This window comes from Megalobrama amblycephala, linkage group LG2 (assembly GCF_018812025.1).
Source record: "Megalobrama amblycephala isolate DHTTF-2021 linkage group LG2, ASM1881202v1, whole genome shotgun sequence".
Classification (NCBI taxonomy): domain Eukaryota; kingdom Metazoa; phylum Chordata; class Actinopteri; order Cypriniformes; family Xenocyprididae; genus Megalobrama; species Megalobrama amblycephala.
This window is the reverse complement of record NC_063045.1, coordinates 48219340-48243903: the sequence shown is the minus strand read 5'-3', so window position 1 is coordinate 48243903 and position 24564 is coordinate 48219340. Positions and strand designations below refer to the sequence as shown.

The following is a 24564-nucleotide window of genomic DNA, read 5'->3' as shown; positions in this document are numbered from 1 at the left end:
TCTGTTGTCTGTTGTTGCATATTTCAGCCTTAGTGAGACTTAACCATTACTATTGTCTCTTTTTCCCAAAAGTATAACATTTTGATGCATATCTCATCCTGCGGACATGCATTACACTTTATATATTGTGGCTTATTGAGTTATTATTTTTAAAATTTTCATCTCTAGGACAAACATTGGGTAAAAAATAACAAAAAAATCTTACAATTACCCAGAACATCCTAGCAAGTAAGCAACAGCATAGCAACACCCCAGCAACCCTGGCAACCACACAGAACATCCTAGCATCTGCATAGCAACACCTTGTCAACAACCCATAGCAGCTGCATAACAACACCCTGGCAACCACCAAGAACGCCTTAGAAACAACATAGCAATTGTAGCCCCTCCAGTTCGCACCTGCCCGCTCCAAGCGGGACGCGAACCCGGGATGTCCGTATGGGAGTCGGATGCTTTAACAAGGAGGCTAAAAGCTACAACCTCTAGTGTCAGCCGCTAGAGCATCTCTTGAGATCAGGAGAGTGAGGTTTACACACACAGCTCTTACTAGCCAACGTCTGTTACACAATGGACTGGCAATCACCCGGAACATTTTAGCAGCCGCATAGCAATACCTGGTAACCACCCAGAACACCCTAGCAGCTGCATAGCAATGCCCTGGTAACCACCAAGAACACCTTAGCTACAACATAGCAAAAGACTGGTAACCACTCCATTCATTTCTCCATAAGGAAATTTATTTTGAACATTAACTTATAAACCTTTAAAGAAAGACCTAAGCTACGAGGTTGTTAATATGTAGTATTTGCTTCTGCTGAAGATGTCAGCCTGCATTATTTCACCTTATTTTTAAAATAATTGTATATAACAGTGGAATTCCTTGTGGAAAAACTACATTACCCATGATGCTGTACAGAAAATTACACCAATCCGAGGCTGCATCCTTAGAAGGCCACATTCGAAGTACGATTACATCACCGCGGCGCAACAAAGGTTGTCCCAATTCGAAGACTCAAAGACGGCCTCCAAATGCGTCCTTCATTTCCCGTGAAATGAAGGATACAACAGATGCCGGTGACGGCAGGATTTTTTTGAGAGAAATTGCCGAATTACACTTTTAAATGTAAACATTGGGCTTCAACTTACTCTAACAGTTAATGATACAAATGTAAAAATAAAAAAAAATAAAAAAAAAATAAAATGTTTACCTAGGCTATATCTTTACTAAAATGCGATTATATAGTTTATACGCTTTATTGCATACCAAAATGGACCATGGTGAAGATTTTTCGACATTTTGTGAACACTGTTTTGTTTTAAGTTGAATATAACTTTATAACGTTTATTTGAAAGCAGGCCCATGCCGGATGTATCTAATGTCCGAAATGACATTTTATAGCGAGGGGAATGGAAAATGTTTTCCAAACTTAAAACAATACCTTACTGTTCATAACACACCCCCATCCCCTCATTATCTTAAAAAGACAACGGCGTGCCACGATATGGAGCCTCTTCCACTTTTTCAACAAAACTGGTGGGACTCGTCTGGCAGGTTGCGGGGTGATGGTGTTTTAAAGCCAGCGAGTCCGCGACAGGCTCGAACGTGCACGAATACACACGTGGACACGTACAAACATCATTCAGTCGACAGAACAAGTGCTTGTGGAAAGCGGATGAATTCACTGATTTATGAGCTGGTGTCAGACATGTGCAGCACACTCACAGTTGTACTCAGTTGGTCTAATGGAAAGTTACTCATTGACTAGATCTGTAAACAGGAAAGAGCTGAATACAGTTATTGTTCCCCTAATCTATATCTGCTACTGTCTATGGCCCAGTTCTCACTTGTTGCATTAAATGTGCCTGAGTGCTTGAGACTTTTCAGTTCAAGGTCAACAAATTTCACCAGATTTAGTGTAAGGTGTCATATTAAGCATTGGAAAAGATTACAATGGTATGAAACAAGACTTCATTGCTCTTTGACATTCACCAGAAGGGTTATGAGAATAATACAATAGCAATGCAAGAGTTTTGTTGTCCATCAAATATACAACAGAACTAAAAAGCAAATCGTTAAAACAAGCTTCTGAAATGGGTGATGTCAAGGTGAGTAATGCACTGTGACGCCTTGAACATACAGGTGTTTCCTTCAGGACATCTTGCTGTGAGATGAGCAAGATCTGACATGAACTGCATTCTTCTTCCTTGAATACACAAATGAATCAGCCAGATGCTCTTCCACTCCAATGCCCCACCTTGTGGAAAAATAGAAGTAAATATGCAGCTCCATAAATACATGCTGTCTTTCTTTAGGTTTTGCAGTTTATGCATTTTGAACAATAAATTTCTGTTTGTCAAAACAAGCAAGTGGTATTTTGTTGCTATAATGTGATCACAAGGTGTTTCTCCTCCGAAAGCATTTCTTTGTTAAAGGCACAATATGAAATTTTCACCACTAGAGGTACCTTATTCAAAAAAGGCGTAGCTTGATGGTGCCTTGATTTTGTGGAATCATGGGAGGTGTTGTCTTCACATCTACAGCCGGTGGAAAAGAATCCAATGGCACTCAGGCAGAAATCATATTCATAGATAAGCTAATGTATTAAATATTTATTAACATTACTGTAGTATGAAGCAGGCTGTGGCTGAAAGAAACCTAAGCGAAATGAGACCGCTGGAGCGACTGCTAATGAGAAAAGAGCGACACACGGCTCGAGAGCAGTGGAGTTTTTTTTATGCCGCAGACGAGCGCTTCCGCTTCTTCCAGTCATGCATATGTGGGGAAAAGCAGCTCTGTTTTATCATATTAGATACAAACCCGATTCCAAAAAAGTTGGGACACTGTACAAATTGTGAATAAAAAAGGAATGCAATCATTTACAAATCTCATAAACTTATATTTTATTCACAATAGAATATAGATAACATATCAAATGTTGAAAGTGAGACATTTTGAAATGTCATGCCAAATATTGGCTCATTTTGGATTTCATGAGAGCTACACATTCCAAAAAAGTTGGGACGGTAACAATAAGAGGCCGGAAAAGTTAAATGTACATATAAGGAACAGCTGGAGGACCAATTTGCAAATTATAAGGTCAATTGGCAACATGATTGGGTATAAAAAGAGCCTCTCAGTGTGGCAGTGTCTCTCAGAAGTCAAGATGGGCAGAGGATCACCAATTCCCCCAATGCTGTGGCGAAAAATAGTGGAGCAATATCAGAAAGGAGTTTCTCAGAGAAAAATTGCAAAGAGTTTGAAGTTATCATCATCTACAGTGCATAATATCATCCAAAGATTCAGAGAATCTGGAACAATCTCTGTGCGTAAGGGTCAAAGCCGGAAAACCATACTGGATGCCTGTGATCTTTGGGCCCTTAGACGGCACTGCATCACATACAGGAATGCTACTGTAATGGAAATCACAACATGGGCTGAGGAATACTTCCAGAAAACATTGTCGGTAAACACAGTCCACCGTGCCATTCGCCGTTGCCGGCTAAAACTCTATAGGTCAAAAAAGAAGCCATATCTAAACATGATCCAGAAGCACAGGTGTTTTCTCTAGGCCAAGGCTCATTTAAAATGGACTGTGGCAAAGCGGAAAACTGTTCTGTGGTCAGGCGAATCAAAATTTGAAGTTCATTTTGGAAAACTGGGACGCCATGTCATCTGGACTAAAGAGGACAAGGACAACCCAAGTTGTTATCAGCGCTCAGTTCAGAAGTCTGCATCTCTGATGGTATGGGGTTGCATGAGTGCATGTGGCATGGGCAGCTTACACATCTGGAAAGGCACCATCAATGCTGAAAGGTATATCCAAGACAAAGAACAACATATGCTCCCATCCAGACTTCGTCTCTTTCAGGGAAGACCTTGCATTTTCCAACATGACAATGCCAGACCACATACTGCATCAATTACAACATCATGGCTGCGTAGAAGAAGGATCCGGGTACTGAAATGGCCAGCCTGCAGTCCAGATCTTTCACCCATAGAAAACATTTGGCGCATCATAAAGAGGAAGATGCGACAAAGGAGACCTAAGACAGTTGAGCAACTAGAAGCCTGTATTAGACAAGAATGGGACAACATTCCTATTCCTAAACTTGAGCAACTTGTCTCCTCAGTCCCCAGACGTTTGCAGACTGTTATAAAAAGAAGAGGGGATGCCACACAGTGGTAAACATGGCCTTGTCCCAACTTTTTTGAGATGTGTTGATGCCATTTAAAATTAACTTATTTTTCCCTTAAAATTATACATTTTCTCAGTTTAAACATTTGATATGTCATCTATGTTGTATTCTGAATAAAATATTGAAATTTGAAACTTCCACATCATTGCATTCTGTTTTTATTCACAATTTATACAGTGTCCCAACTTTTTTGGAATCGGGTTTGTACATTTGTGTGTTGAAAGTTGTTATAGTGCTACTCTGTGCATTCGCTCAGTGGCTACTGTTGCACACTGCAGTAAGCTAGATCGATATTAGGCAGGGTAAAACATGGTACTCGTGGTAAATCAAGGAAAACTTTGTTGAACAGCTATATAACAATGATTAGTTTTCTGTCGATGAATGAATCCAAACAGTTGCTCACCTGTCTAATAAAACACATAATATATTAAAGCGTCTTTGGTGTTTTCATGGTTTCAACAAAATAAAACCGTAAATCAAGGGTAACGTGGGTATGATGTCATTGATAGGCGACGCACGGACACATTCCGTGTCCTGGGTAAAGTTGCTTATTTCTCTGGATTTAAACATTCTTGGAAACATTTGGGATAATGTAAGTATACAAGTCAACAAAATATGTTTTTTGGATATTTAAATAAAAAAATCATATTGTGCCTTTAATAAAATTCCTGCAAAAATATGAACTTTTTCACAATGTTAAATTAGCCTGTTAATTGTCAGTGCCCCGGCATGCTTTTATCGCACCCCCCCCCCCCCCCCCCCCACACACATATTTTATCATCACATATTTTAGTCATCATCATAAGGTTTTCGAAAGCTTAAACACTCATCCTTGCTTTGACATTGCTTTTTTTTTTACTGAAATAGTACTTTAAACCTTTTAGCAAGCTCAATTTTTGTGATATCAATGTTAAATACTGTGACATATGGCTTTTTAAGAGTCCAAATTATCTTTTTAAATATATAAAATGTTCAGTAGGCCTACATTTGCTTTACTGTAAACTTAAACATCTTTAAATTTCATTTTTTTTTAAGCTGCTTTCATATGTAATAATCTGCTGTCTGAGTGTCTTTAAAAGAGAACAGCCAATAAAGTCTGAAAAAGCTTAAATGTACATTAGCTTAAAACGTAGATTAATATATATGGAAAGTGTATTTTTGAGGTGCTAGAACTGGTCAGAAGCTTTTCACCATTAATCCCCTTTTTGCTTTATTGCAATTCACTTAAATGGTGCTGTTGTGTGTAAAATAAATAAATAAATAAAATAAATATATTCCATAAAGTTAAAAGGAGAAGAGCAGAAGAAAATGCTCTTAAAAATGTTAAGATGAGGTATACAGCAAGTAATTCTGGACATACTGTTGCATGCAGGGATGTTACCAAAATATGCCATACTGTGTAAAGAACTAAAAGGAATTGATAAAATACATTATTTGACCACTTAATATGAATAGATGTCTATAATGATTATAGATCTGGCTGCCAGATTACAGTATACAAGTGTGAATAATGTTTATAAGTAAGTGTTGCAGTATCTTATCTGGCCAGATGGTGGTGCGTATGGTTTGTTTATGGCTACAGGAAGTGACTATACAGTATATGTTTTTATTAAGGAAACTGTATAATTATTTTTATTAAGGATGCTGTACAAACACCTTCAGAAGAACATTAAAGGGCATCTACAAAAGAACACACAAGAAATGAAAACAACAAACACACATAAGCAAAATAAATTAATGAATAAAAATTAAATAAATAAAACTATATAGACTTAATAAATAAATATTTTTTTTACACCACTAACAATCAGAGGAAAGCAGACTAAACCTTATCAACAGAAAAAAAAAAAAATCTCATATTGCTTCATAAATGTATAATTTTTTTTCTTACTAGTTAAACAAGGAGATTTACCCATCATCATTTACTCACCCTCAAGTTGTTCCAAACCTGTATACATTTCTTTGTTCTGCTGAATACAAAAGAAGATATTTTGTAGAATATGAGTAACCAAACAGTTGATGGGCCCCATTGACTTAGTATTTTATTTATTTATTTATTCATACATGGAAGTCAGTGGGGTCTATGTTTGGTTACCATTCTTCAAAATATATTCTTTTGTGTTCAGCAGAAAAAATAAATTCATACAGGTTTGGAACAATTTGAGAGTGAGTAAACGATGACAGAATTTTCATTTTCGGGTTAACTATCTCTTTAAGAAGCGAGTAATTCAATCAAAAATCTGTGAGATTAGGACGTGGCTACATGGTTGTATAGCATTTCCCTGCATGTTTATCAATGAAAAGAGTCTCTGTCCTTTAAATGTGCTCCTAATTGCTGTATTATTCCAATTATTTGCCAGAATGACTCTATTAAAGACAGTTATGCACATGGACAGAGAATCTGAATGCATGAGGGGATTTTGGCATGAGCTCTTACAGACAGTCTGTCTATGAAGATGACAGAGATGTCGAGTGCCAAATGAGGGCCCATGGAAACTGGCACATGATGAAAGCAGAAGCAATTTCTTTTTATATCAATGCAGAATAGAGTGACGATAATGGGATCCTCAGCAAAATAACTGTCTTGATTAGGCATTCATAAAGGCACGTGTAACTCTGGTTTCTAGTGCCATTTCAGTTACGTAAGGATTTAACTTAACAGACTACAGTGGAAGGATGGTGAACGCAGAATCGAAAGCAATAAATGCAAAATATACCTTGCTTTGACGTGATGTGAAAGGAGAGAGAAATTCCCTTCTGGAATTCCCCGAGTGCGTAAATGCTCGAGGCGATATGTTTTGTTTTTCTGTGGTAGGCTAAATTAATAGGTACATAATATGATAAGATAAAATAAAATAAAATACAGTAAAATAAAAGCCGCGGCTTGTCTTATACACTATAAGATAAGCGGGCTGCAGAGAGGGCATTTTATATTTATTTTAGATTTTATTTAAAATATAAAATAAATGTAATATCATAATGTTATCTCACTTTATACAAAAGTTCTAAAACAATTAATTAACTGAGAAATTCATATTTCAGACAAAAAAGTAGCCAATTCGTATATTTTTGTCCGATGAAAAATAGTTTCAAAAGAAGCTAGAACATTAAGCTTGGCAAAAAAAAAAAAAAAAAAAATTCCTCGCATACTCAAGTCTAATATTTATATAATAAATATTAGCACTATTTGAATGCCACAGATTAGGCCTATATAATTTAAATTATGTGCCTTTTTTCCTTTTTTATTGGGTAGCAGCTCACTCTCAACTACATAATTCACCTGTGTTTGTATTGTAAGTAATTAACAAATAGCAAAAGTCGATATATGTACAGTAAAAATATTGAAACCCCTCATAAAAGTAATGAATCATGCTGAAATGTTACCCTCACCCACCCTCTACACGGGTGACCGTAATGACTAGTCTAGCCTTTCCACTCTGCTTTGGTGGACGGAATACAATAGTACCAAACAAAATCACAGAACCAATCAGAGGCGCGGATGCACAGCACGTGATCGAACATGGGGGTTCACTAGAGTGGCTTGAGTCGCGTCTGTTCGAGGATTCTTTGTCGTTGCTGTACTTGTAGCTGCTTGCAGTTCGCTTCAATAACAACACCCGCCGCTCTACCAGCGTGGCTTACGTCTGAGGTCAGCCAATTTCCTTCTATTTCCATCTGGATTGTCTTGAAATTTCTTCTGACAACGTAACTGTTAAGGTAATTAACGTCGAGAAGGTCTGTAGGTATCGTCTGTTTTTCGAGAAGGTGCCGTTTTCAGGGGATTTTTAATGTGAATTATATACGTTACGCCGCTAGTTAACGGGTCTACATGGTGTTTCGCCCGAGGTATCGTTATATTCCAACACAGAATGTCTTTAAAACTGTATTTAAAGTCTTTTGTCATGTAATTTTGTGTTAATTAGGCTTTTTGTTTACAGGTATATCAAAATGTGTGTGTTTAAATACTGAAAATCCTCAAGCTTTGTTAGTGTTGGGTTAACTTCTGCCCACTTTAAACTAAAATGCTATTGATGCTCTTTCTCACCATATAAAGTTAACTTTTGTACATTAAACTGGTATGAAATCCACCTGAAATATGTTAATAGCGTTTTGTTGATTATCTACATATCAAATCTACACGTTAAGTTTTGGTCCAAATCTTCTGGCTTTTAGCTACATCTATAACGTTCACGTACAGCTATCAACAGATGATAGACTTAATATCAACAAATATTCACAAAATGTTTTTTAGACAATTTAGAAGAACTTGAACAAATGACCTAAAGTAAATAATCACAGGGACTGTGTCGCATAACCTAGTATGCTGCCTACCTAGACTACATTTGTGGCCATCATTGACACGTGCAGCACTTTTGAGCTGACTAGGCAGCACACTAGGTTTTGATACACAACCACAGTGTCTTGTCCTTAGGTTATGCTGTTTAAAGACTTTCATAATCAGATGAAGTTCAACATGATCCCACGCTTGACACAGCTTTGAACTGTTCTGTGTTTCATCTCTCTGTGGTATAAACAAAGAACTAGAAAGAAATACTTGATCTAAAAAGGAAACAATGTTTAAAAAGGGATCTTCAAGCTTGTTTGGACCTGTTGAAAAAATGATAAATTTGTTTAGGCTTCCTAAAGTAAAGTAAAAAAATACCAGAGAACTATAAAAGCTTGGGAAAAGCCATGGGAACTAATTAAATCATAAAAGTCATATAAATGTCTATAATTATTGAACGTAATAATTTGTTTCTAGCTATGCCATTCTTTAAAATATTCAATAAAAAAAAAATATTACTGTAATTAAGAGTAAAAGTCATTGTGAGCCAATTATTCTCAATTATAGTCAGTTATTATATTTTCAACGAATCGCTCAAATGGTTCACAAAATAGTCTGAACGATTCATTGGTGAGTTGATCTGAATCAAAAATGGTTTTTAATAATCTTTATCCAATAATTGCAAAGGACTGGAAAGGTCATTTGGAAAGTCGTTGAATAAAAAGAGAATTGTTTACAGTATGATTATGAAATATGAAATAGTTTTGTGCAATAGCAGACAGTGGTTTGGCTGTGATGGACAGAGTCATGAATATCTCCAGATTGTTACCAAATTTGTCCACTCAACAGGCTGTGATATTCTGGAGGGGGGCTTTATGAAAGGCTTGAGCAAAGGTAATTTAGTTGTGTGTAAACACTGAACATTAGAGTCCTTTGGCTTCACAGGAATCCAAGTGGCTCCCATGAAAGAGACTGTTGTAAAGCTGTCCATAATAAATTACAGAAGCGCAGCAGCTTCCAACGCCTGTTGTGTTCTGAATGTTTGCTTATCTGTCTTGTTAATATGATTGTGTCTCTTTGTGTATTTGTTTTGCCTTATCTTGATATTTCGTTTATGTTTATGGGACAGAAATATTCTCTACAATCTGTTGGTCTGGTCCTGAGATCTAAATGCGAACAGAACATTTTATGATTAAAGCCCAAAGTATACTTATTTTTTTTGTGTGTATACGCACAGTCGAGCGCACAGCCTTGCAAAGTATACTTGATTTTACTTGAATGCGTATTGCGTACACAGGCTCTCGTCATGAGTTAGAACCCATGTAAATATCTTTGTATTTTTTCATACTAGAGTTGTACAAATGAGTGTACTTTCTAACCTCTTTGCACAATCTCTCGTCTGTGTAGGCCTCTGTTGTCGCTGTAGCTTGCATGCGTTACGTTCTGTTCTGTTTATGCAGTTTTTCTTCGACTTGTAAATCGACGCATCTAGGGCACAGTTGCCACCTTGTGGATAAACTAATTACTGCACAAAAAATAAATGTGCAAGTGCAACCAAAGTGCGCGCGTTTACAAATATCCGGTGTGGTGAGAAATCAAGTCCCCCCAGGAATCAGGTTTCCTTTATTACCCTGAATGATCCCATTGGTACAATGGACTTTTAATATTTAGTGCCTGATTACAATTATTGCAAAATCATGTTATGATTTATATAGATTAAAATGTGTTATAATGACCAACATTAATGTCTTTTAAATTACATGGTTCATATACTAGTATGTAACTGAAGCTGTAGGTTGTAAAATCAAGCATTTCTTGATCTTACTGTTTTTTTTTTTCTTTTTCCAGTTTGCTTATGTACTAGCATAGCATACATATCCGATTAGCCTGCTAGCTTAGCTTACATTACTATTATTGTGTAAAATTAATATTACATTACTTTTACAAAACATAATATGTTGCAACAATCCTTATCCTTATAAAAAAATCTAATTTCTCATACGCGCATACTCTTCTGATGATGAAATTCATGCCACGCGCACTGTACGCTGACCCTAGCATACGCGTAAGAAGTATAATTTGGGCTTAAAGGGTTAGTTCACCCAAAAATGAAAATTCTGTCATTTATTACTTACCCTCATGCCTTCGTTAATCTTTGGAACACAAATTAAGATATTTTAGTTGAAATCTGATAGCGCCGTGAGGCCTTCATAGGAAGCAATGACATTTCCTCTCTCAAGATCCATAAAGGTACTAAAAACATATTTAAATGGGTTCATGTGAGTACAGTGGTTCAATATTAATATTATAAAGCGACGAGAATATTTTTGGAGCGCCAAAAAAACAAAATAACGACTTATTTAGTGATGGCCGATTTCAAAACAATGCTTCATGAAGCATCGGAGCACAAATGAATCAGTGTATCGAATCATGATTCAGATCGCGTGTCAAACTGCCAACGGCTGAAATCACGTGACTTTGGCGCTCCGAACAGCAGATTCGACACACTGATTCATTTGTGCTCCGATGCTTCCTGAAGCAGTGTTTTGAAATCGGCCATCACTAAATAAGTCATTATTTTGTTCTTTTTGGCGCTCCAAAATATTCTCGTTGCTTTATATATTATATTAATATTGAACCCCTGTACTCACATGAACCGATTTAAATATGTTTTTAGTACCTTTATGGATCTTGAGAGAGGAAATGTCATTGCTCCCTATCAAGGCCTCACTGAGACATTGGATTTCAACTAAAATATCTTCATTTGCGTTCCAAAGATTAACGAAGGTCTTACGGGTGTGGAACGGCATGAGGGTGAGTAATAAATGACAGAATTTTCATTTTTGGGTGAACTAACCCTTTAAGGGACCTGGGTAGTAGCGATTGTCAATAGCATATGCATCAATCTCAAAAGGCACTAAAGTGAGATTAAACTGAATAATGTTTTTGTTCTGTTTGCTTTACAGAGGCACCATGGAGGAAGAAGAGCACTTTGTGAACATAGACCTGAATGATGACAACATCTGCAGCATCTGTAAACTAGAAACGGACACAGGAACGCTTTCCTTCTGCCATGTGTGCTTTGAATTGAGCATAGAGGGTAAGAATACTTTTTTTTTTTTTTTTTTTTTTTTTATCAGGTAAAAGCATTTTAATGTCCTCAACTTGCCAGTTCTGGGTCAGATTATGCTAATTATAAATGAGTAAAACTTCTTTCTCTATGCGCCCATGCATATCCCCCTCATTCATGTATTAGTGAGCTTTCTGTTCCACCGCTTCATGCGCTGCACAAAAAAGTGAACTGGAGCGTTTGAAGTGCCACTTTGGCATCTAATTAACGTTCAGCTTATTAAGGGTAGACTAGTGTTTCCTGAGGGGCCTCATTGGAGCGGCACTTTTGTTCTCTGCAGCTGTCATTTTTTTTGCTCTGAACCTTCCCCAAAAGAGCACTTAGTGTTTCAAACAGATTTACATCATCATGGCAGGAAGTAGGCATCTTGGGCATAAAGAATTTTCTCTGGAATTGCATGCCTTTGTCTGGAATTTTCTGCCGTTAGTTTCTGTAACGTGATTCTCAGGTTTCAGTTATGAAGTTAATGCTAAACAGGAAGTTTTTAATTATAGATGAGGATTCTAATGTTTGGGAACCTGATTAGACATTAATTAGAAGGTAAAGTGTCATTTTGTTTAGAGATGCACAAGTTATCGATACTATATTGGGTTTTGTCTGTTTTTTTCCGTAAAGGTCAGTATTAGATGTTTAATTGTACAATGTAATTGTTTTACGTTTATGTTACGTTTACCGTCATCTAACATTCACTTGAAGTAAATTTTTAAAAATTTAAAAATTGTTAAATGTAATCTTTAGCAAAACTCAAAATGAATGTCAAATTTCTTGTCTGCGTAATGTTGTGATGAATACATTGTTTTAGTGTTGTCAAAAGTACCGGTACTGACATTTTGATACCAGTATTTCTGTAGTACCGGTAGTACCGAGAATCCGGGTATATTCGGTACCCACTGATAAGGCTGTGCCAGTATTTACGTGAATGTGACACGAGTGAAGCACAGCTTTGTTTACAGAAGAAATAATAGGTTAGCAATTGAATGTGACATCGCAGCCATATAAACATTGGTTCATGCCGAATGAGAGGCACGTGAGTCCATAAATTTAAGCTTTGTATTCTGTTTTGCGAATCGCGATCTGGTCACCTGATTATCAGAGAATTTAACAATATTCCATTAGTTATTCCACTGAACATCTGTTTCTTTTCCCAAATTTTCACTCACGCAGGGGATTATAAACGTTTCCGTTCGCATTTAGGCCTATAGGCCATTCGCGTTCTTTACTGTGGTAAAGTAGAAAAAACACCGTAGGACAGAAACCTTTTTGCTTGCACGTCAATTTCTATTTAACAGAGTTTGTGCTTGTTATTAGACTTATAAGGCGCGTCAGGTTTATTTTGTATAGCACGTTTCACACACCAGTGATTTTTACTTTCATTTTCTCTGACAGCGCAAAATCAAACATAGCCTGAATGTTTTTTTTAAATAATATTTAACTTTCTTATTATTTAGGTTACCATTATTTACCGATATTTATTTCATAGTTTTATAGGCTGTAGTGTGTTGTTTCTGTTACCCCTGTTGAAAAAACGAGCATATGCTGGTAAAGTAGGTTTTGAAGATGGTATGCTGGTTTGAGCTGGTTTATGCTGGTCCAGGACCAGCTTAGGACCAGCACTTGACCAGCATAAACCAGCTCAAACCAGCATACCAGCTTCAAAACCTACCTTACCAGCTGTTTTATTCAACAGTACAAAATGGATGTTTGAGCATTTATTTATTTATTTATTTATTTATATTTCAAAATGTATTTCATTGAGGTAGCCTATATACACACACAAACACACACACACACACTCCAAATCATATTTAATATTTTTAAAATAGGCTATATAAAATAGTAAAATAGTTCCAACAGATTTTGCTGTGGTACCGAAATTGGTACCAAGAACCATTACATTTTCATGGTATCGGTACCAACTACTGGAATTTTGGTACAGTGACAACACTACATTGTTTGCAGTTAAACAGTTTTTTTTTTTTTTTTTTTAAATTATGCATTATGCATGATTGTGCATTTCTAATTTTGCTTTTTTGCAGCTTTTTTATGTGGCGTCAGTTAGAGCTGCACAATTCTGGATAAACTAAGAAACACGTTTTTTTCTTTTTTAAACAGAGATCACGATTCTCCTACGATTCTGAACAGACAACTAAACAATAACGTGTAATTTACTAGAGGTTCTGGCAAAATGTTAATTGCTGCAGTCTATTTTAAATGTTTAATTTATCTGAATGAATTATTTTAATGAATGATTCAATGACTGATAATGATTAAATTCTTCATGTGTTTATTACTGGATGTATCAGCGAGTGAACAAATCTCTTGAATGATTCAATAACAAATCCATTTTTAACAGTCACTTGTGGACACCTGGTGGCATGAAGATGATTCAAAAGATGATTTTGATTGCTTCCCTAGTTATATCCAAACTTTAAGCTTTTATCCCAGGACTTTCTGTGATAATATGAATATTTGTAACACAGAAATAGAGAAACTGTCTGTCTCATGCTGCGTTCACACCGAACGCGTCTGGGGCGTCTGAGGCGTCTGATTTACATGTTAAGTCAATGTAAACGCACGTCTAGGTGTCCTGCGGCGCGAATCAAGCGTCTAACCGGCCGTTGATGCGCGAATGGCGCAGCACGAATTGAGCGTTCATGCGGCTGACGCGCGAATTGAGCGTCTGACGCCTAGTTGAAAAATCTGAACTTTGGCGTAAATTTGCGGCGCGTTAACCAATCAGGGACTCTGCTTTGGTAGTAACGTGTTTATGATGTGATCAGTGGTGGAGACCAGAACAAAGATGTCGCTGTGTGTGGCCACCCTGAGCTCTATGATGTGTCATTATATTTTTATCGAGACAGGAATAAAAAGCACCTTGCCTGGAAGAGAATAAGCGAAGAAATCGGACAATTTGGTTAGTTGTAAAACTTTTTGCATGATTTTAGCCGTTGATACTAGCCCACCTATGCCGGCCGGCATAACCGAGTTAAATTGCCGCTACAGGTTTCCAACTGACGAGATTATGTGTTTATTCAGAGGATCTGTGCAGAAAGAGATGAAAGCCCCTCCCATGACGCGAATTCGCGTCTGAACACACTTTGTTTAGACGTGCGAATTGAGCGAATTTTACGCGTGTCTGAAGCGTCTGACTTCAAAATGTTCAAGCGTCCAACTAGACGCGTCTGGCGTGAATTTGACGCCCCAGACGCGTTCGGTGTGAACGCAGCATCAGGATTCGTAGTTGGGAATGAATCTCTGAACAGAAAATTTTTCGTTTGTATAGGCGAAACGCTTTCAAACGCTCTTGTTCATGTTTGTTTGAGCACTCTCTGAGCGTCAAAGGTTTCTATTTACAGCGTGCTTTTTACAAGCATTTGTAGCCAATCACAATCTGTTGAGCGCGTGAACGCAGTGGCCTGTCAGTAAGTTAGTCTGAATCTACTAAAATGCGCAAGGTTTTGTTTTGTTCAACACGAGCCACACGCTCACGAGTCCTATCGTTATAAACAACAAAGTGTAAACACGATGTAAATAAGAGGTTCATTGTACAATTAGGACAGCTTTTTTTTATTATAGTGAGTTTTTAGCAAGAGTGCAGAATTCAGTGAGCTTGTACTTTAGAGATTGACAGCCTTATTGATTATAAAGGGAGGGCTCTTTCTGTACACATTCACAGTCTGAATATAAGTTTAGTTTTTCATGCTGCTAAGTATATGGCAAAGTTTCTGGATTTACAACTGTATTTAAATGCACAATTGAATGGGAAACTGCAATGATTGACAGTGATGACCAAAGGACGAGACAAAAAATTCAACAGTTTTTGCTCTGGTACCGAGAACTGCAAAATTTTACTGGTATTTGTACCCACTACTGAAATGTTGGTACAGTGATAACCCTAGTTGTGCATTTTAATTGTTTTATGAGTTTATGAGTACCTTCATCTAACTCACACTTAAAAGTTAATCTTTAAAAACAACGATAATAATAATTTACACCATCAAAATTAATATTAATTTTTCATATTGTACATTATAATGTTATGATTACTAAATTTATTTTCCCCCAGTTTTTTTTTAGGTTTATTTGGAAAATATGATATTTTTTGGTTATCAACCATTACTTGAAAATAATAATCATTTCATAGGTATAGGTCAGAATTTTAATATTGCACCTAAATATAATATCTTTAGTTTTGCTTTTATCATGGCTTTATTTTCTAGCATTGATTGTGTCCTGCCAGTAAAGGCCTGTACTTTCATTCTGTGGTCATGCTGGATCAATGGCCGATCTAGGTCAGGTTGTCAATGCATGACTAGTGGATTCTATTACATACTGGGAAACTATGCATAATGACCTCTGCGTTTGTAATGTCAGGTGTTTGTCTGCTGGAAGCCTTGTTGTATTGTGTAACACAGTGTGGTGTACTAGCAATGTCTCCTGAGAATGTCACATGTCACTTGACAAATAAACATAATCACCATCAGTCTTTTTGTACCTTCCTTCCTCTATTGATTCTGTTTATTTTTTGCATTCTTCTACCTTGAAATTTAAACAAAGCTGAGATTTCAACTGCAGTGCATTTTCAGTCCAGACGGTCTCAAAAATTAGGGATCATTCCGACAGGCTGTAATTTTTGCAAACCCTTTTCTGTGATTTTTATCTGCTTATCTGTGACACGCATAATCCCAGTTTATGAAGCGACTGGATTTGAGCTGGAGAAGAAAGCATCCGTGACTCCGAAGTGCTGGGTCCACTCACACAGCTCATGAATTAGATGCACTGAATATTCATGCCTGTGATAGAAGGTTACCGCTCTTGAATATTTAACTGAAGAGTGCATGAGAGATCTGGCCAGGCAGCCCACAATCACCCAGCCATGATGGTGAGCTGCAGGCAGCTGTGTGTCATGAGTGATTCACCACAGAATTCACAACAGCACTCGTGGTCCCATGAGAGGGCACTGACAGGCCTGTGGTCTTTCAGTACCCTCTCACAGGTTCTTCCTCTTCTGATTGGCTGTTTGCCACTGAGTTACACTCTCTTCCCACTAACAAAACACTCCAACATTCTTGGCGTGGGTAAACAAGCACATGCTGACTGTGCATGTTCAGACCTGAATGCTCATTTGCCCACACCTGCTCGCACACCTGCGTACCCTCAAAAAGCATCCTTTTTTCCGAGTAACCAAACTTGTTCGTTCTTCACCCCTGCATTTTTTTTTTTAACTGTATTCATTTATCCACCTCTATTTTTCTTTGGACAGAGCTCAACTAAATATCTAAGGTAATTTTTTTTTTTTGGTTCAAATGTTTTGTTTGTAGCAGAAGAAGAGGTACTTTCAGTGGCTATTTTTACCATATGTCGCACATGCTGTGTGGTTCCGCTTCTCTGTTTCCTCAGAGCTGGTATCCAAGCACAGAGAAATGGCTATATCTGTGCTAGGGATTCAACAATATGAAAATTTTGTCCAACACCGATAACCGATAATTCTTTATATTTGAAAGCCGATAACCAATATATTGACTGATAAATCTAAATTTAAATCTAATTTTTGAGAGCCTGATTACAAAAACAAAGGTCTCACCATTAAAAGCACTTCTACATAAATCAAACATAAACAGTACAGTAGCCTAGTTTGAACCATTAACCATTACCAAGTTTTAAAATTAATTTAACCGACAAGCGCCCTTGTTGTTTGTGTACAGAAACCGGTAAGTCCGTTTTAGTGAATCAGCGCGCAGTATTCAGGTCAGGTGACAAGGCTTCTATTCACTTCAAAAAGACACAAAAAGGTAGCTGAGGGAAGTTTCGTCAAAGTGGACTAAAAGTGATTGAGAATTTATCATTTCGGCTCCTGCAAGTCCTTGTACACCATACACAGGTCTTTACATGCTGAACACTTGGTTGTCCTTTTGCGTTTGTGTGTGCGCGCACGTGCATGCATGCCTGTGTGTGTGTGTGCCGATCTGTGTGTGAGTGTGCGTTTGTGTGCACACATGTGTTTGAGTGTTTTAAATGCAATTACTTGGTTTTGTTTAACTGAAATGTGGAGTTATCTGCTTTTGCTAAGAAACAAACTTTATATATATATATATATATATATATATATATATATATATATATATAACATACTTTCAATGAACTTTAATTTTGTATCTTGTTTTTTTTTTTATTGATATTACTTGGAATGCACAATAAAAAAACAAGATTTGTGAGAATTAATAAAAAATTAGTTATCTGTTTTCACAAATGAACTCTTCATGTGTATATATAAAACACAAAATACCGATAACAATGAACATATATCTGTCGATGCCGATATCGGCTGATACCGATATGCATGCGCACTATTCTCTGCATGCATGTTGAGAACACGCGCACACAGTCATTTCTTTGCTGTTAAAAACCCTCCAGCATTCAAAGAAGCTCAGAAATATGATAATGGTTAGCTTTTGACTGAAATGCTTGTTGAAAGAAATGTATACCACATAAGGGAAGAATGGTGGAGACTGCAGAATGTACATTTTGGTTTTACTTCTTGGATGGATGTACGAAGGTCTTGTGTTGTTCGAAAATGGATGCCTGTAGTGCTGCATTTTTTCCTTATGTAAGAAATAACTGCAGTAGCCAGATTACTTATTTTAACAGCACTTTGATTCATGCTGATGGAATAGCTTGGGAAATGTTTCATGGGGGATTGACTTCTTAACATCAGTTGCTTGCCTTGAATTAGAGTGACAGTTTATGCAGTTTTTTTTGCATGATATGAAGTGTTCATTGTGTATTTTGTTGTAGTTCTAGAGTTATACTGTTTTATTAAACAGTTAGCAAAAACTGTTATGATGGTATTATTTAAAAAAACAAAAAAAACAAAAAACTTTTATGCTTGCCAAGGCTGCATTTATTTGATACAATAAAAACTGTAATAAAAATGTTTCTGTTGGTGCTCATTATCAATGTTGAAAATAGTTAATTTTTTTTTTGTGGAAACCGTGCTAATTTGTTCAGGATTCTTTGATGAATAGAAAGTTCAAAAGGACAGCATTTATTTGAAATATATATATATATATTTTTTTGTATGATTTATAAATGCCTTTTACTGTCATTTTTGATAATTATAATGCTTTCTTGCTGAACTAAAGTATTAATTTCTGTATTCTGTAATTTTAGCTTGTATGTTTCAGAGACGGAGAATTGGCTCTGACAGATGCAAGCCTGCCAATAGAAATATTATAGAATACAATTTCTAATGCTGCTTCCTCATGCAAAACTCGTTGCCTTGATGCTAGTGTGTTCTGGGTGGTTGCTAGGGTCAAAGGAGCCCAAGATCCCAACCAGAGTCCCTTTCAGGCAAGTCATTTCACTCAGCGGCCATCTTTGAAACGCCTCTCGGGCAGCTATTTTAGTCATGCAAGTGCATCTCGTCTCTCTTTCAATGGGGAAACATCAAATTCTCCAAAGCTGTTCACAAGCGTACAAAAAATTCCATATTTGAAATCACCAATGAAACCTGGCAACAACTGTCTCATAAATTTTGTTTTCTAAACACTCAAATCATGACAAAAAATTGCATTTTTCAGGCTGAAGCAGCCAATGCTCACGCGCAGTCCTAAGTGCGCATCTCAGAAGATTTTTAAACACCTCTGATTAGACATTGTGTTCACATGCTCAACAGATATGTATGTGATTGGCACGGGAGCGTTTAAAAGTGGCCATCTATCAGCGGATCCCTAATATATCTGCTTATAGACGCCTGCTTTCAAATGCTCTCGTGAGTATCTGTGCAAGCGCACAGTGAAGAGCATCAATATTGTCTATTTACAACATGTTTTTGAAGCGTTGATCATTGTAGCCAATCACAGACATATCTGTTGAGTGGGTGAACACAATATCCATTCAGTGGTGTTTAAGAATCCGCTCAACAGTGCTCAAAATGCTAGGGGGAAATGCTGGTATTGTCACATTCATAAAATTTCAGTACCAGATTGGTACCTTACTTTTGACAACCCTAGTCCCAACTCTCTAATATTCTTGTCTGTAAATCGGGTCCCACTGTTTGTTGTTGGATTGTGTAGACAAGTAGTAACACACCTCTCCTTACCAAACTGCAAGATTAAGGTATCTTGTTCGTGTTTGTTTTTTCAAGGCCATTCTGTTTAATGGTTTTATTCTCATCACACTGATGTGTTAGACTCTGCCCACTCTTCTTTTCCACTGGCCCTGAAAGACCTCGATGGCTGGCTGGTTTCTTGCTCCGCCAAGCACACTCACTCAGCACTAGCAGTTTCCCCGCAGCAGACGCAGGCCGTCTCTTATCCTCTTACGTAAGAGCAGTGGAATGTGAGCTTGTGTACATCAGCTGAGTGAATGGCTGGATAACTGAATATTCCAGACACTTGGAGCACAGCACGAATACAATGCTGAACCTCAGTGTGTGTCGTTTGTTTGCATTTACTTGTGTGCTCGAGATGTTTCTAGTTTTTCCTGTTCTCACATTTTTATATTGATTATCCTCCTAACTGATGGATGTAAGAGTACACTAGTGTGACCTCTTGACACCGTCGGTCCAAAGCTCTCTGATAATCAGTGAATACAGTCTGCATGGCGAATGAGAGCAGATTTGCTGACTGCGCTTTTTTTGCTCAGCGAGCTCTCCATTTCAGTAATGCTTCTCCATGCTCCAGTGTAATCGGAGGCTTTCAGCAATATTTCTGCTCTTTGAAATGGAGGCATTAGGGAAAACACATCCCCATAGGTAATGTAGGATGGCAGTATTACCTTCATAAATTGCCTCACAGCAGGTTTATTCCAGGATATGCACATGGGTAATGTTTTACTCTGTTCTTGTTTTCAGTGTTTGTATGCTGGTTGGTCTACTTTCCTAAAATAATTTGTCATTGTACAGTTCACTATTAAACTCAGCCTTCGTGTTCTTTTTTTTTTTTTTTTTTTTTTTTTATGTAAGCAAACGCTGTACATTGTAATGCCTTTAGTTGTTTCATGTGTACGTGCATGAACAGGCTTTTATGAAGGGCTATTTAGACCTTATTCAGAGCAGTGCCATGACAGGTATTAAAGCGAGGCTGTGAGGGATAGATTTACCACGTGTTCAATGGCATTTGTTGTAAAAAGCTATGCAAATCTTCTAGATCACGTCTAATTTTCCACAACTCATGTTGTCATGTTGTTTTTTACCTACTGGAATTTCTTGCAAAGATATTTTTGCAGTGTTTCGTCAGCAGAACAATCCAAAAAAGCATTAAATAATAGTAGAACCCACTGAAGAGATGTATGTCTATCCCTCACAGCCTCGCTTTCATTCCCGGTAAAAGTCAAAGATGGTGCTGCTGTGTTCCTTTTTCAGTTTTAATTTTTATGGATTCAGTTTTAATGGTTAAGTTAAATTTTTGTAATCAAAAAGCATGTCGAATTTCATTTATAAAACAGTTTATTAAAAATGTAACAAAATACATTTTTTGGGCCCTATTAAATCCATTTTAATGGTGTAACTTAATTTTAATAATCAAAAAGCATGTCTAATTAATTTAATTCTTAAAACGTACACATTTTATACGTGTTTATTATCAAAATAATGTTAATTAAATAAAAGCATGAAACATCCTTTAAAATGTAATCAATAAATTTAAGAATTTCTTTTTGGCAAGCAAAGTGTTGCTGTTTACTGTTTATTAAAATGTATATGAGAAATATGACTGCACACTCAACTTGCAAACAGTTTATTCACCAGCGTTTCAGCAAAAAGCCCTTTGCCAAAGGCTTTTTGCCGAACAGTACAGTAATATCACGTGATGCAAACTACTCAATGTTTTTATGAAATTTTGCCATTTTGAATTGAAAAAATGCCATTATTTGATTAATATGATATGATTAATGTAATTCATAACTGAACGTGACAAGACAAGAAGCATTTTTTTGCATATTCGACATGAAAAAAAGAGTGAATATATTAAAAATATATATTATTTGCAAATAATTTAAATTGATTACTTAACTACAATAGACCTGGAACTTTTACCATTCGTGTTTCTTTTTTGTTATTTCCTTACATCCCTTTTCATTTTTTAATTCCTTGATAATTAAAGTTACCCTATAATACCCATCCAGCAGAAAAAAATCGCCTGGGCCATCTCTGGAGATTAAGTTCATGTGTTCATGTCCTCATATAGTGAGACGGCAGACGCTGTAAACACCACAAGCGTTAGCAGTCTTTTTGTGCTTTAATATTCACAGAAATGTAATTTGATTAAGTGTACAGCCCTACTTTTCATTTGTTCATCCAAAATTTCCAAATTATACTGTAAACTCAGTTTATTACTGGATTCTGTATTCTTGGCATCCCTGCCATTATGGTTCTGTTTGAGCCTTGAAGAGCGTTTTAATCCTAATCCAAGGGATTGATTTTACTCTGGTCTGTAGTGGTTGAATGCTTCTGTAGGAGCAGTATATGAGATCTATGACCAGCTATATTTATTTTGCTGTGGGTGATGTGACGGCTCCATGTCAATCATTGCAGCTGTTGACTGCACTCCAGTTTTAATCATGAGGTGCTGTTTTGGGCATGGCGTTTCCACTATTATCCCACGTCCCCATTCCCTCTGCATACACAAACACACACACTGAAGTGTGTCAAGGATCCAGTGTCCTTTCTTCATAAAGCAGAAGCAGCCCACATGGTGGTGAATGAACCTGCATAAGACAGGAAGAACAGGCTGATACAGTGGATCAGAATTATTTTGAACAATTATTTTGCGGTGTACATGGTGTACATCACACTGAGATGTTCGCGATTTGTTTGAAGGTTGTTTATGATGTAATTGAATGCTCTGTTTTTCTGAAGTGAGCAATAACTGCGAGTGGAATGGTGATTTAATGGAACGATGAAAAGGCAAATGACATAGATTGCACTTGATAAGATTACCGTTTCCATGACAGCGATTTTCCCCCCACCTTCACCCTTGGCTAATCGGCTAATCTCTTTGGTGCTGTTTTCTAACTAGTAACACGGATTACAAGGCCTCCTTTCTTTTCTCGTGTCTCAATCTCCATTCTTGTCATTCTTACCGAGAGCCACTTGCTTGTTGTCGTTGTCGTCGTTGTTGAGGCCAGAGTGTTACACAAGCACCAGTGAGTATTTCATCACTAAAGGGTTTGATTCACAACACTTCTTCTGTCTGCTTGCAGACATCAGCTAGATATGGAAATCAGTTATTTGCAAGTTGACACAGATTTCGTGTTTTGACTACATGCCTTTTTTAGAGGTGCTTGCTGAGACGAGCGTCCTTTTTTTTTTCTTTTTTTTCTTTCTTTTTTTTCCCCCAAAAAGTGTGTATGAATTTATAGAAGTCATGGAGTTACATTTAAGTTATTTTTATATCCAAATATACATTATTTGTTGTTGTTGTTGTTGTTGTTTATATAAAATAATAATGGTAATTTAATGTTTTTAAATATATAATGTATTAGAATATTATATTTGTGTGTATGTATATAAAAACAGTAATATTGTGGAATATTATTATAATTTAAAATAATGGTTTTCAATTTTGAATACACTTTAAATTAAAGCTGCAAGCAGCGATGAAAGGGCCCTCGCACCCGGGCTCACCGCCACCCGTTGGCCTTAGGAAAACAGTGAACAGTGGTCGACATGCATGTAAGCGAATGAATACAGGAGAATTATGCCATTAAGTCATTTTGAATTGCCACACTTCCTGCTGCCAACAGGTGGCACTTTGACCATAACCAAATATTGCGATATAGATGTGTTCAGACCAGGACTGTTATCACGTGAAGTTTGGAGCAGATCGGACATCATATGCCTGAGTTACAACAACTTCCTGTTTCATGGCGTTAATCGCATACATTAGCACTTAGCCAAGTGTTGCATGATTTAACGTGTTTCTAGTATGTTTGGTACTTTGTGGCATATTGAAATGTGGTTCTGGGAGGGAATTACAGTGTAAAGCATGCCATTTCCTGTTGCCAGCAGGTGGCGCTATGACTAACTGAATATTGGCATATAGATATGTTCAGGCCAGGACTCTTATCACACATGTGAAGTTTGGGGCAGATCAGACATTGTATGCCTGAGTTACAACGGCTTCCTTTTTCATGGCGGAACAACAGACTTTGTCATGCCGCCACGGGCACGCCCTTCAGCGAAAACTCTAGATCTTCGCAATTTAACGTCACAAAGGCCTTTAGATTATACTGACAAAAAATGACATTGATCTGATTAAATCTCTAGGAGGAGTTAATCACAGTGTAAAACATGTCATTTCCTGTTGCCACCAGGTGGCGCTATGACTGTAACTGAATATTGTTATGAAGATGTCTTCAGGCCAGGACTCTTATCACACATGTGAAGTTTGGGGCAGATCAGACATTGTATGCCTGAGTTACAACGGCTTCCTTTTTCATGGCGGAACAACAGACTTTGTCATGCCGCCACGGGCACGCCCTTCAGCGAAAACTCTAGATCTTCGCAATTTAACATCTCAAAGGCCTTTAGATTAGACTGACCAAATATGATGTTGATCTGATTAAAGCTCTAGGAGGAGTTCGTTAAAGTACAACATGTGGAAATGGCAAAAACTGCCAAAATTTTGTAGAGAAAATTTAAAAATATCTCACTTCCTGTTGGGTTTACAAACTTTGCACCCAGGGGCTTTTTTGTAGGTATTGGGCTGTTACATCTGTCTACCGAATTTCATAACTGTACGTGAAACGTAGCACGAAGGGCGCTTAATTGAAATTTTGTAGGTGGCGCTATCGAGCCATTTTGCCACACCTAATTCTGAAACCCATATCAAATGTAAATTTTCACCACTTCTGACGCGTGTGCAAAGTTTCATGAGTTTTTGAGAACATTTAGGCCCTCAAAAATGCGATTCATTTTGGAGAAGAAGAAAATTTTGGCTGAGCAATTCCA

General features: G+C 37.1%; 1 protein-coding gene across 2 annotated transcripts in view; it reads left to right on the top strand.

Moving 5' to 3' along the window:
* Positions 1–7741: 7741 nt before the first annotated feature.
* Positions 7742–24564, top strand: part of lg2h21orf91 (linkage group 2 C21orf91 homolog) — a 28449-nt gene continuing 11626 nt past the window's right edge. The window contains exons 1-2 of one of the 2 annotated variants that reach the window (XM_048181646.1): positions 7742–7846; positions 11449–11582. In XM_048181646.1, coding sequence (XP_048037603.1) covers positions 11456–11582 — 127 coding nt within the window. In that variant the 5' untranslated portion in view covers positions 7742–7846; positions 11449–11455. Of the gene's footprint in view, positions 7915–11448; positions 11583–24564 lie in introns of both variants that reach the window. The other variant, XM_048181645.1, reaches the window with a different exon arrangement.